The sequence below is a fragment of the Anomaloglossus baeobatrachus genome, chromosome 11 (genome assembly GCF_048569485.1).
Source record: "Anomaloglossus baeobatrachus isolate aAnoBae1 chromosome 11, aAnoBae1.hap1, whole genome shotgun sequence".
NCBI classification, from domain to species: domain Eukaryota; kingdom Metazoa; phylum Chordata; class Amphibia; order Anura; family Aromobatidae; genus Anomaloglossus; species Anomaloglossus baeobatrachus.
In genome coordinates this window covers 189,830,698-189,844,147 of record NC_134363.1, presented here as the reverse complement: position 1 = coordinate 189,844,147, position 13,450 = coordinate 189,830,698, and the positions used below count along the sequence as shown (strand labels likewise).

Genomic DNA, 13,450 nt, shown 5'->3' with positions numbered 1-13,450 from the left:
ATCGGCACAGAGTGACTGCTCAAACCCAGCACAGGCGCTCAGTGCATCATGGCGGCCAAACATTACAGTGCACGTGACGTCCCACCTGCTGGTTTTCCCTCCCTTTTCCGACTCTATGGAGCCAGAGCTGTCAATCAAAGGAAAAGGGGAGGGCAAACAAGCGGGTGAGTGACCGGCTGCCAACATGCACCGAGCGCCTGGACTTGGTGTGAATAATGTGTGCAGAGAAGATTATAAATACTGTTCTGTCATTGGGGTCCAAGTCTTGCCCCCCACTGCTAAGCATCTCTGCGGTCTCTGTGCACGTAGTGGCGGCAGTATCAGACCAGGCTCCTCAGTAGGACCACACATTAGCGGGCCCCACAATACTCTGTGACAGTGGCTGCTTGTGGCTGGCGCCTCCTGGCCACTTGTACCTCGCTGTGATGTGGCAGCGATACAATCTGGTCTTCAGTCGGTGTCGGGCAGTCCCCGTGTGGCCCCAGCTTTACAGCGATGATTCTTTGGACACAATGTAATGACACTGACACATTATAGCAGCTTTATTTCAGCAGAAACCTTTGTCAGTATAGTCATAAAACATCTACAAAGAAAAGACAACCTGAAAGGGGACCCGAAACGCTGTAACACAACAGAGCCCGGACTCGCCCTCCCCGGTCACAGCTGTGCCTCCGCCGCTGCGCACGTCTTGGTGTTTTGGGCGGAGTGGTGTCGTCACGTTGACAATGCACAACACCGCTGCAGCCTGTCACTCAGGCACTCAGTAGCTTGTGCTACCTGGGCACAACCACTGCACTCAGTGATGGTCTGCAGCGGTGATGTGTTCTGTCAACATGCCGACTGCAGCCATCACATAGCGACAGTAGCAGCGGTGGAGACTGAGCGCTGACCCGGGCAGGGCGAGAACCTGCTCTGCTTCTTATCTCACAGCTTTTCGGGTCCACTTTTATGAAAGTGACAAACACTGATAAGAGCCCATACAAACTTCTATTTATGGGGGTCCCCACATTGTATCCAGCCCTTGACTCTCATGGATATTGGGTCAGAACGGTGTTCTGCATCCAGATCTATTCACGAACGTTTCCAATATCTGACAGCAAGCAGAGATCTTGGCTCTGTGAAGGTGGGGACAGGATGGCTGCCCCCGCACCGAGAGTGACTGCACGTGCCCTATCATAATATCACTATTAACGACCCCATCATGTAGTGTACAGAGCAGTCACCAGCGATCAGAGGACGGGGGCACTTTACATACAACTGCTCCATAATTACCAAAACCAAACTGTGATGAGCGTGAGAGTCACTGCCGCTGTCTGTGCCTGTGAGTCCTCCGGCCACTCCGCTGTCAGTCACTGCAGTCTGTGAGAAGGTCGCTGGACATGGACCACACACCCGAGTCACTGGGGTCTTGTTGTGACTCCCGGGGGGACGAGTCTTTTGTCGCGACCCTGAAGAGTTTACAGTCTGCAAGGACGGGCCTGCTGATAAGTGGTGCAGAAATGTCACTTTGAGGGTCCTGCAGCCAACACAGGGGCTCCTGTCTGGTCATAGAGCCTGTCATGGACACGTCACTGGTGGTCTCTTGTCTGGTCATAGAGCCTGTCATGGACATGTCACGGGTGGTCTCCTGTCTGGTCATAGAGCCTGTCATAGACACGTCACTGGTGGTCTCCTGTCTGGTCATAGAGCCTGTCAGAGACACGTCACTGGTGGTCTCCTGTCTGGTCATAGAGCCTGTCATGGACACGTCACTGGTGGTCTCCTGTCTGGTCATAGAGCCTGTCATAGACACGTCACTGGTGGTCTCCTGTCTGGTCATAGAGCCTGTCATAGACACGTCACTCGTGGTCTCCTGTCTGGCCATAGAGCCTGTCATAGACACATCACTGGTGGTCTCCTGTCTGGCCATAGATCCTGTCATGGACACGTCACTGGTGGTCTCCTGTCTGGTCATGGAGCCACTCATGAACACGTTACCGGTGGGCTCCTGGGTCACTGAGCTATGTATTGTCCTCTCACTGGTGGGCTCTTGGGCCATTGGGCTCCTGATAGTTCTCTCACTGGTGGGCTCCTGGTTCATTGAGCTGCTGATGGTCCTATAACCGTTGGTCTCCTGGGTCACTGAGCTACTTATTATCCTTTCACCAGTGGGCTCCAGGGTCACTGTGCTGCTGATGGTCCTATGACCGGTGGACTCCTGGGTCATTGGGATCGTGATAGTCCTCTCACTGGTGGCCTCCAGGGTCATCAGGCTCCTGATGGTCCGCTCACTGGTGGGCTCCTGGGTCACTGAGCTAATTATGGTCCTGTTACTGGTGGGCTCATGATTTACTCCACTTTCCACCAAGCTGTTTTCTACAGGATTACTGGTGCTCTGGCTGCTTTCGGGGGTCCGGCATCTTGGTAAATGTGCAGGAATGTGGTCGCTGGTCACAGTTATCATTTCCTTTAGATCTATAAAAAAATATATATATAAATAAGAAACGACAACGTAGAAAGTTCTTATCCTATCCCCCCGAGTGGTGGCTGCAGAGCGAATCTTATCATGTATCTCTGTATACAGGGGGCTCCCCCTAGTGGTGACTGCAGACAGGATCTTATGTATCTCTGTATACAGGGGGCTCCCCCTAGTGGTGGCTGCAGACAGGATTTTATCATGTATCTCTGTATACAGGGAGCTCCCCCTAGTGGTGGCTGCAGACAGGATCTTATCATGTATCTCTATATACAGGGAGCTCCCTCTAGTGGTGGCTGCAGACAGGATCTTATCATGTATCTCTGTATACAGGGAGCTCCCCCTAGTGGTGGCTGCAGACAGGATCTTATCATGTATCTCTGTATACAGGGAGCTCCCCCTAGTGGTGGCTGCAGACAGGATCTTATCATGTATCTCTGTATACAGGGAGCTCCCCCTAGTGGTGACTGCAGACAGGATCTTATCATGTATCTCTGTATACAGGGAGCTCCCCCTAGTGGTGGCTGCAGACAGGATCTTATAATGTATCTCTGTATACAGGGAGCTCCCCCTAGTGGTGGCTGCAGACAGGATCTTATCATGTATCTCTGTATACAGGGAGCTCCTCCTAGTGGTGGCTGCAGAGCGAATCTTATCATGTATCTCTGTATACAGGGAGTTCCCCCTAGTGGTGGCTGCAGACAGGATCTTATCATGTATCTCTGTATACAGGGAGCTCCCCCTAGTGGTGGCTGCAGACAGGATCTTATCATGTATCTCTGTATACAGGGAGCTCCCCCTAGTGGTGGCTGCAGACAGGATCTTATCATGTATCTCTATATACAGGGAGCTCCCCCTAGTGGTGGCTGCAGACAGGATCTTATCATGTATCTCTGTATACAGGGAGCTCCCCCTAGTGGTGGCTGCAGACAGGATCTTATCATGTATCTCTGTATACAGGGAGCTCCCCCTAGTGGTGGCTGCAGACAGGATCTTATCATGTGTCTCTGTATACAGGGAGCTCCCTCTAGTGGTGGCTGCAGACAGGATCTTATCATGTATCTCTGTATACAGGGAGCTCCCCCTAGTGGTGGCTGCAGACAGGATCTTATCATGTATCTCTGTATACAGGGAGCTCCCCCCTAGTGGTGGCTGCAGACAGGATCTTATCATGTATCTCTGTATACAGGGAGCTCCCCCTAGTGGTGGCTGCAGACAGGATCTTATCATGTATCTCTGTATACAGGGAGCTCCCCCTAGTGGTGACTGCAGAGAGGATCTTATCATGTATCTCTGTATACAGGGAGCTCCCCCTAGTGGTGACTGCAGACAGTATCTTATCATGTATCTCTGTATACAGGGAGCTCCCCCTAGTGGTGACTGCAGACAGGATCTGATCATGTATCTCTGTATACAGGGAGCTCCCCCTAGTGGTGGCTGCAGACAGGATCTTATCATGTATCTCTGTATACAGGGAGCTCCCCCTAGTGGTGGCTGCAGACAGGATCTTATCATGTATCTCTATATACAGGGAGCTCCCCCTAGTGGTGGCTGCAGACAGGATCTTATCATGTATCTCTGTATACAGGGAGCTCCCCCTAGTGGTGGCTGCAGACAGGATCTTATCATGTATCTCTGTATACAGGGAGCTCCCCCTAGTGGTGGCTGCAGACAGGATCTTATCATGTGTCTCTGTATACAGGGAGCTCCCCCTAGTGGTGGCTGCAGACAGGATCTTATCATGTATCTCTGTATACAGGGAGCTCCCCCTAGTGGTGGCTGCAGACAGGATCTTATCATGTATCTCTGTATACAGGGAGCTCCCCCTAGTGGTGACTGCAGAGAGGATCTTATCATGTATCTCTGTATACAGGGAGCTCCCCCTAGTGGTGACTGCAGAGAGGATCTTATCATGTATCTCTGTATACAGGGAGCTCCCCCTAGTGGTGACTGCAGAGAGGATCTTATCATGTATCTCTGTATACAGGGAGCTCCCTCTAGTGGTGGCTGCAGACAGGATCTTATCATGTATCTCTGTATACAGGAAGCGCCCCTAGTGGTGGCTGCAGACAGGATCTTATCATGTATCTCTGTATACAGGGAGCTCCCCCTAGTGGTGGCTGCAGACAGGATCTTATCATGTGTCTCTGTGTACAGGAAGCGCCCCCTAGTGGTGGCTGCAGACAGGATCTTATCATGTATCTCTGTATACAGGAAGCGCCCCCTAGTGGTGGCTGCAGACAGGATCTTATCATGTATCTCTGTATACAGGGAGCTCCCCCTAGTGGTGGCTGCAGACAGGATCTTATCATGTATCTCTGTATACAGGGAGCTCCCCCTAGTGGTGGCTGCAGACAGGATCTTATCATGTATCTCTGTATACAGGAAGCGCCCCCTAGTGGTGGCTGCAGACAGGATCTTATCATGTATCGCTGTATACAGGGAGCTCCCCCTAGTGGTGGCTGCAGACAGGATCGTATCATGTATCTCTGTATACAGGAAGCGCCCCCTAGTGGTGGCTGCAGACAGGATCTTATCATGTATCTCTGTATACAGGAAGCGCCCCCTAGTGGTGGCTGCAGACAGGATCTTATCATGTATCTCTGTATACAGGGAGCTCCCCCTAGTGGTGGCTGCAGACAGAATCTTATCATGTATCTCTGTATACAGGGAGCTCCCCCTAGTGGTGGCTGCAGACAGGATCTTATCATGTATCTCTGTATACAGGGAGCTCCCCCTAGTGGTGGCTGCAGACAGGATCTTATCATGTATCTCTGTATACAGGGAGCTCCCCCTAGTGGTGGCTGCAGACAGGATCTTATCATGTATCTCTGTATACAAGGAGCTCCCTCTAGTGGTGGCTGCAGACAGGATCTTATCATGTATCTCTGTATACAGGGAGCTCCCCCTAGTGGTGGCTGCAGACAGGATCTTATCATGTATCTCTGTATACAGGGAGCTCCCCCTAGTGGTGGCTGCAGACAGGATCTTATCATGTATCTCTGTATACAAGGAGCTCCCTCTAGTGGTGGCTGCAGACAGGATCTTATCATGTATCTGTGTATACAGGGAGCTCCCCCTAGTGGTGGCTGCAGACAGGTTCTTATCATGTATCTGTGTATACAGGGAGCTCCCCCTAGTGGTGGCTGCAGACAGGATCTTATCATGTATCTCTGTATACAGCTGGGGACTTGGGACATTGTACTTACATGCTACTATGGCTTCTTTGACTTTTGAGAACACCCTGTGGTCATTGAGCGCACCCTTGATGGCGTACATATGCTTCACTACTGTGGGATACTGCGCAAATGACAGTCCGATGATAACTGGGATTAATCGGCCGTTGGAGCATGGCGCTTGTGCCAGAAACTGGTGCATCTGGTATTTACACCAGTTATCTGTGAGGAACTGTGGGGTCATCAGCATCACCCAACAGTGGCTGCTTTCTAAGCCACTGCACATCTCGGAGGGTATGGGACCCCCGGCCACCATGTCCCTCATAGGAAGGAAGCAGCGCAGCTTTTCCGGCTGTTGCTCCAGGTATGACAGCATCTCCATAGCATAAGAGCAGTCGGCCTCGCTGTGGCAGATGTACACATCGTACGGACTCTGCCAGCGCACGCTGCTGTCCGGCCACACCGGGATCACCGCAGCAGGGGATGACTGCACTGGCTTCATTGCCATACTATGGCCACTGGTCACGGTCCTGATTCCATGGTCCGGACTCGTAGGAATCCTGGGGGGTGACCGGAGCTTACTCTCCCTTGAACCCATTTCCCAAAGCCTAGAAAAAAATGAAGATGCGTTTTAAAAGAACGAAATAGAACAGAAGCTTTACATGCTCCAGTCACAGCCAGAGCTGCATTCATAGTGCGATATTTCTCTGTGGCTGCACTGCACACATCACATGTCGTAGCTGCTGGATTCATGTTCAGTGTCTGTACACACAGTGCAGGATAAGTAATGCATGTACACAGCGACTGCACCAGCAGAATAGTGAGTGCAGCTCTGGAGTATAATACAGGAGGTAACTCAAGATCAGTAATGTAATGTATGTACACAGAGACTGCACCAGCAGAATAGTGAGTGCAGCTCTGGGGTATAATAAAGGAGGTAACTCAGGATCAGTAATGTATGTACACAGCGACTGCACCAGCGGAATAGTGAGTGCAGCTCTGGAGTATAATACAGGAGGTAACTCAGGAACAGTAATGTATGTACACAGTGACTGCACCAGCAGAATAGTGAGTGCAGCTCTGGAGTATAATACAGGAGGTAACTCAGGATCAGTAATGTATGTACACAGTGACTGCACCAGCAGAATAGTGAGTGCAGCTCTGGGGTATAACTTTCCCTTTTGGAGTTAGCTTTCCATGTTTGGGGCTTGTTTTTGTATTGGCTGGCTGCTGTTTTTCTCTCCATTATACTGATGCTTTTATATTCGCTTTGGAGCGTTTCCTCCAGACGTGGCATTATCTCCCTGCGCGGAGGCAGATCTCCGGTAGATTCTGAATCATCCAGAGCTCAGAATAAATCTCAGTCGTCTTCTCGAGCAAAACAGGAAAGTCCTGAACACGATGGATAATTACACTCATTACACATGTAATATTACTACATATAACCACAGGTGACGCCTACATTATCTGTGGTGTTACATAGGACTGCAGGTGACATCTACTACATTATCTGTACTCAAAGATATCACTGTGTTATCTGTGGTGTTACATAGGACTGCAGGTGACATCTACTACATTATCTGTACTCAGAGAGATATTACTGTGTTATCTGTGGTGTTACATAGGACTGCAGGTGACGTCTACTACATTATCTGTACTCAGAGAGATATCACTGTGGTATCTGTGGTGTTACATAGGACTGCAGGTGACATCTACTACATTATCTGTACTCAAAGATATCACTGTGTTATCTGTGGTGTTACATAGGACTGCAGGTGACATCTACTACATTATCTGTACTCGAGAGATATTACTGTGTTATCTGTGGTGTTACATAGGACTGCAGGTGACGTCTACTACATTATCTGTACTCAGAGATATCACTGTGTTATCTGTGGTGTTACATAGGACTGCAGGTGACATCTACTACATTATCTGTACTCAGAGAGATATCACTGTGTTATCTGTGGTGTTACATAGGACTGCAGGTGACATCTACTACATTATCTGTACTCAGAGATATCACTGTGTTATCTGTGGTGTTACATAGGACTGCAGGTGACATCTACTACATTATCTCTGGTGTTACATAGGACTGCAGGTGCCATCTTCTTATCTGTATTCAGAGATATCCCTGTGTTATCTGTGGTGTTACATAGGACTGCAGGTGACATCTATTACATTATATGTACTCAGAGAGTTATCACTGTGTTATCTGTGGTGTTACATAGGACTGCAGGTGACATCTATTACAGTATATGTACTCAGAGATATCACTGTGTTATCTGTGGTGTTACATAGGACTGCAGGTGACATCTACTACATTATCTGTACTCACAGATATCACTGTGTTTTCTGTGGTGTTACATAGGACTGCAGGTGACATCTACTACATTATCTGTACTCAGAGATATCACTGTGTTATCTGTGGTGTTACATAGGACTGCAGGTGACATCTACTACATTATCTCTGGTGTTACATAGGACTGCAGGTGCCATCTTCTTATCTGTATTCAGAGATATCCCTGTGTTATCTGTGGTGTTACATAGGACTGCAGGTGACATCTATTACATTATATGTACTCAGAGAGTTATCACTGTGTTATCTGTGGTGTTACATAGGACTGCAGGTGACATCTATTACAGTATATGTACTCAGAGATATCACTGTGTTATCTGTGGTGTTACATAGGACTGCAGGTGACATCTACTACATTATCTGTACTCAGAGATATCACTGTGTTATCTGTGGTGTTACATAGGACTGCAGGTGACATCTACTACATTATCTCTGGTGTTACATAGGACTGCAGGTGCCATCTTCTTATCTGTATTCAGAGATATCCCTGTGTTATCTGTGGTGTTACATAGGACTGCAGGTGACATCTATTACATTATATGTACTCAGAGAGATATCACTGTGTTATCTGTGGTGTTACATAGGACTGCAGGTGACATCTACTACATTATCTGTACTCAGAGAGATATCACTGTTATCTGTGGTGTTACATAGGACTGCAGGTGACATCTACTACATTATCTGTACTCAGAGATATCACTGTTATCTGTGGTGTTACATAGGACTGCAGGTGACATCTACTACATTATCTGTACTCAGAGAGATATCACTGTTATCTGTGGTGTTACATAGGACTGCAGGTGACATCTACTACATTATCTGTACTCAGAGAGATATCACTGTTATCTGTGGTGTTACATAGGACTGCAGGTGACATCTACTACATTATCTCTGGTGTTACATAGGACTGCAGGTGCCATCTTCTTATCTGTATTCAGAGATATCCCTGTGTTATCTGTGGTGTTACATAGGACTGCAGGTGACATCTATTACATTATATGTACTCAGAGAGATATCACTGTGTTATCTGTGGTGTTACATAGGACTGCAGGTGACATCTACTACATTATCTGTACTCAGAGAGATATCACTGTTATCTGTGGTGTTACATAGGACTGCAGGTGTACAATGCACAGTATGCCGTTACTTTCGTAGTACTATGACATCTTACCAGACATTCCTCTTTCTGTTATCTTCTTGTCGGATTAAGTATGGAAAATTTTTCTGTAAAATGAAAAGTAACAGTGTCATTCAGACAACAAACTCAGTGATCTCTAATCACTACGGCAAGAGAAAGAGAAGACGTGATGAAGACTGGACTTCAGCAATGGAGGCTGGGGTGGAGGTCTGACCTCTTCAGCAATGGAGGCTGGGGTGGAGGTCTGACCTCTTCAGCAATGGAGGCTGGGGTGGAGGTCTGACCTCTTCAGCAATGGAGGCTGGGGTGGAGGTCTGACCTCTTCAGCAATGGAGGCTGGGGTGGAGGTCTGACCTCTTCAGCAATGTAGGCTGGGGTGGAGGTCTGACCTCTTCAGCAATGGAGGCTGGGGTGGAGGTCTGACCTCTTCAGCAATGGAGGCTGGGGTGGAGGTCTGACCTCTTCAGCAATGGAGGCTGGGGTGGAGGTCTGACCTCTTCAGCAATGGAGGCTGGGGTGGAGGTCTGACCTCTTCAGCAATGGAGGCTGGGGTGGAGGTCTGATCTCTTCTGCAATGGAGGCTGGGGTGGAGGTCTGACCTCTTCAGCAATAGAGGGTGGGGTGGAGGTCTGTCCTCTTCAGCAATGGAGGCTGGGGTGGAGGTCTGTCCTCTTCAGCATTGGCCTGGAGACCATGTGGGCAGCACCATGAAGATGCCTTTACGAGGGGACATACAGTGACACTGTGCCAGCAGGGGCGCCACCCAGGTCTGTACCCTGCAGTGTGTCCCATCCTGCCTGTTTGTATCCTGCAGTGTGTCCCGTCCTGCCAGCCAGTACCCTGCAGTGTGTCCCGTCCTGCCCGTCTGTACCCTGCAGTGTGTCCCGTCCTGCCCGTCTGTACCCTGCAGTGTGTCCCATCCTACCTGTCTGTACCCTGCAGTGTGTCCCGTCCTGCCCGTCTGTACCCTGCAATGTATCTCGTCCTGCCCGTCTGTACCCTGCAGTGTGTCCCGTCTTGCCCATCTGTACCCTGCAGTGTGTCTCGTCCTGCCCGCTAGTACTCTGCAGTGTGTCTCGTCCTGCCCGCTAGTACCCTGCAGTGTGTCCCGTCCTGCCCGTCTGTACCCTGCAGTGTGTCCCGTCCTGCCCGTCTGTACCCTGCAGTGTGTCTCGTCCTGCCCGTCTGTACCCTGCAGTGTGTCCCATCCTGTCCGTCTGTACCCTGCAGTGTGTCCCATCCTGCTCGTCTGTACCCTGCAGTGTGTCCCGTCCTGCCCGTCTGTACCCTGCAGTGTGTCCCGTCCTGCCTGTCTGTATCCTGCAGTGTGTCCCGTCCTGCCCGTCTGTACCCTGCAGTATGTCCCGTCCTGCCCTTCTGTACCCTGCAGTGTGTCCCGTCCTGCCTGTCTGTACCCTGCAGTCTGTCCCGTCCTGCCCGTTTGTACCCTGCAGTGTGTCCCGTCCTGCCCTGCAGTGTGTCCCGTCCTGCCTGTCTGTACCCTGCAGTGTGTCCCGTCCTGCCTGGCAGTGTGTCCCGTCCTGCCTGTCTGTACCCTGCAGTGTGTCTCGTCCTGTCCTGCAGTGTGTCCTGTCCTGCCTGTCTGTACCCTGCAGTGTGTCCCGTCCTGCCCGTCTGTACCCTGCAGTGTATTCCGTCCTGTCCTGCAGTGTGTCCTGTCCTGCCTGTCTGTACCCTGCAGTGTGTCCCGTCCTGCCCGTCTGTACCCTGCAGTGTGTCCCGTCCTACCCGTATGTACCCTGCAGTGTGTCCCGTCCTACCCGTATGTACCCTGCAGTGTGTCTCGTCCTGCCCGTCTGTACCCTGCAGTGTGTCCCATCCTGCCCGTCTGTACTCTGCAGTGTGTCCCGTCCTGCCCGTCTGTACCCTGCAGTGTGCCCCGTCCTGCCCGTCTGTACCCTGCAGTGTGTCCCGTCCTGCCCGTCTGTACCCTGCAGTGTGTCCCGTCCTGCCCGTCTGTACCCTGCAGTGTGTCCCGTCCTGCCTTTCTGTACCCTGCAGTGTGTCCCGTCCTGCCTGTCTGTACCCTGCAGTGTGTCCCGTCCTGCCTGTCTGTACCCTGCAGTGTGTCCCGTCCTGCCTGTCTGTACCCTGCAGTGTGTCCCGTCCTGCCTGTCTGTACCCTGCAGTGTGTCCCATCCTGCCCGTCTGTACCCTGCAGTGTGTCCCGTCCTGCCTGTCTGTACCCTGCAGTGTGTCCCGTCCTGCCTGTCTGTACCCTGCAGTGTGTCCCATCCTGCCTGTCTGTACCCTGCAGTGTGTCCCGTCCTGCCTGTCTGTACCCTGCAGTGTGTCCCGTCCTGCCTGTCTGTACCCTGCAGTGTGTCCCGTCCTGCCTGTCTGTACCCTGCAGTGTGTCCCGTCCTGCCTGTCTGTACCCTGCAGTGTGTCCCGTCCTGCCCGTCTGTACCCTGCAGTATGTCCCGTCCTGCCCGTCTGTACCCTGCAGTATGTCCCGTCCTGCCTGTCTGTACCCTGCAGTGTGTCCCGTCCTGCCTGTCTGTACCCTGCAGTGTGTCCCGTCCTGCCTGTCTGTACCCTGCAGTGTGTCCCGTCCTGCCTGTCTGTACCCTGCAGTGTGTCCCGTCCTGCCCGTCTGTACCCTGCAGTGTGTCCCGTCCTGCCTGTCTGTACCCTGCAGTATGTCCCGTCCTGCCTGTCTGTACCCTGCAGTGTGTCCCGTCCTGCCTGTCTGTACCCTGCAGTGTGTCCCGTCCTGCCTGTCTGTACCCTGCAGTGTGTCCCGTCCTGCCCGTCTGTACCCTGCAGTATGTCCCGTCCTGCCTGTCTGTACCCTGCAGTATGTCCCGTCCTGCCTGTCTGTACCCTGCAGTGTGTCCCGTCCTGCCTGTCTGTACCCTGCAGTGTGTCCCGTCCTGCCTGTCTGTACCCTGCAGTGTGTCCCGTCCTGCCTGTCTGTACCCTGCAGTGTGTCCCGTCCTGCCTGTCTGTACCCTGCAGTGTGTCCCGTCCTGCCTGTCTGTACCCTGCAGTGTGTCCCGTCCTGCCCGTCTGTACCCTGCAGTATGTCCCGTCCTGCCTGTCTGTACCCTGCAGTATGTCCCGTCCTGCCTGTCTGTACCCTGCAGTGTGTCCCGTCCTGCCTGTCTGTACCCTGCAGTGTGTCCCGTCCTGCCCGTCTGTACCCTGCAGTATGTCCCGTCCTGCCTGTCTGTACCCTGCAGTATGTCCCGTCCTGCCTGTCTGTACCCTGCAGTGTGTCCCGTCCTGCCTGTCTGTACCCTGCAGTGTGTCCCGTCCTGCCCTGCAGTGTAACGTGTCCTGCCAGTGTGTACTCTGCAGTGAGGCTATCCTTACAGTTTGTACTCCGCTGTGCCGCTGCCTGTTTGGAGCAGTACAGATGGTTACCTTTTGCTTAGGAATCCTCAGCGTTTGGCGTCCTCCTCCCTGAGGCTGGAGGGTTGTAGTGAGGAGGAGGCCCAGGCTCAGGAGGAAGTCTCTGCTGGGAGGTACAAGGCCCAGTGTCCTCCTCCTGCTCACATGTACAGCCGGGTCCCTGCACAGTGCCAGCCCCTCACATGGCAGCCATTACCACAGTGCCAGCAGTCATCAACCACGAGGGTAAACCTTGAGGGGTTTACTATAAAAAGGGACACACGCGGCGCCTCTAAATGTAGTAGTTCAAAAGCATAAAAATGATTAGGAAATGTGCATAAAGTGCACTCACCTTGTTTCATGTTACGTCACACCCATAGATCCCTTGGATCAGTCTCCACGATCTCTGCGGATCTGCTGCTCACTAGATTTGATACAAATTCAGCATAAAAATTACCTTTATTCCTAAACTTGTAGGAGCAAATATCTCACTCCAAAGGCACAAGTTAGGTACTGAAAGCCATCACTGTAAGAGGTGATAACACCCTGGTCATGTGGGCTAGCCCAAATAGGCAAGCGCATACAGTGAGGCCACTAGAATAACAAACACATGAAAAAAACTAAACATACATAAAGGAAAGAAGTATTGCTTGTAAGCAAAGGACAGTGGTCCAATTGACAAAAAAACGCAATATACAAAATAATACCTAAAAAAGCAATAACATTACAATGCACTCCATTCGCTGACAATGGTCAGTCATATAAACAGACGAAATGCAAACAATTTCAAGGTATTAAGAAAGGAATGGTCTCACCCAATCCCTTTTGATGGAGGGACACGGAGTCTCTAGATCCTGAGTAGTGGATATGTCCGCCATATACTGGCCCTACTACCTATCGGATACAAAATAACAAAAGACTGCTGCCCCAGACTTCCGTCCTAACAAGGACGGACCACAACTAGG

At 51.2% G+C, this 13,450-nt stretch overlaps 1 protein-coding gene across 1 annotated transcript; it reads right to left on the bottom strand.

Moving 5' to 3' along the window:
• Nucleotides 1-540: 540 nt before the first annotated feature.
• TIRAP (TIR domain containing adaptor protein) lies at nucleotides 541-12,671 on the bottom strand. Its single transcript, XM_075328938.1, has 4 exons — nucleotides 12,519-12,671; nucleotides 9,162-9,214; nucleotides 5,665-6,239; nucleotides 541-2,454 (listed from the first exon to the last, which is right to left on the bottom strand). Exons 3-4 carry the CDS (start codon nucleotides 6,227-6,229, stop codon nucleotides 1,346-1,348), a joined length of 1,674 nt encoding a protein of 557 aa, XP_075185053.1. The 5' UTR covers nucleotides 6,230-6,239; nucleotides 9,162-9,214; nucleotides 12,519-12,671; the 3' UTR covers nucleotides 541-1,345.
• Nucleotides 12,672-13,450: the final 779 nt, after the last annotated feature.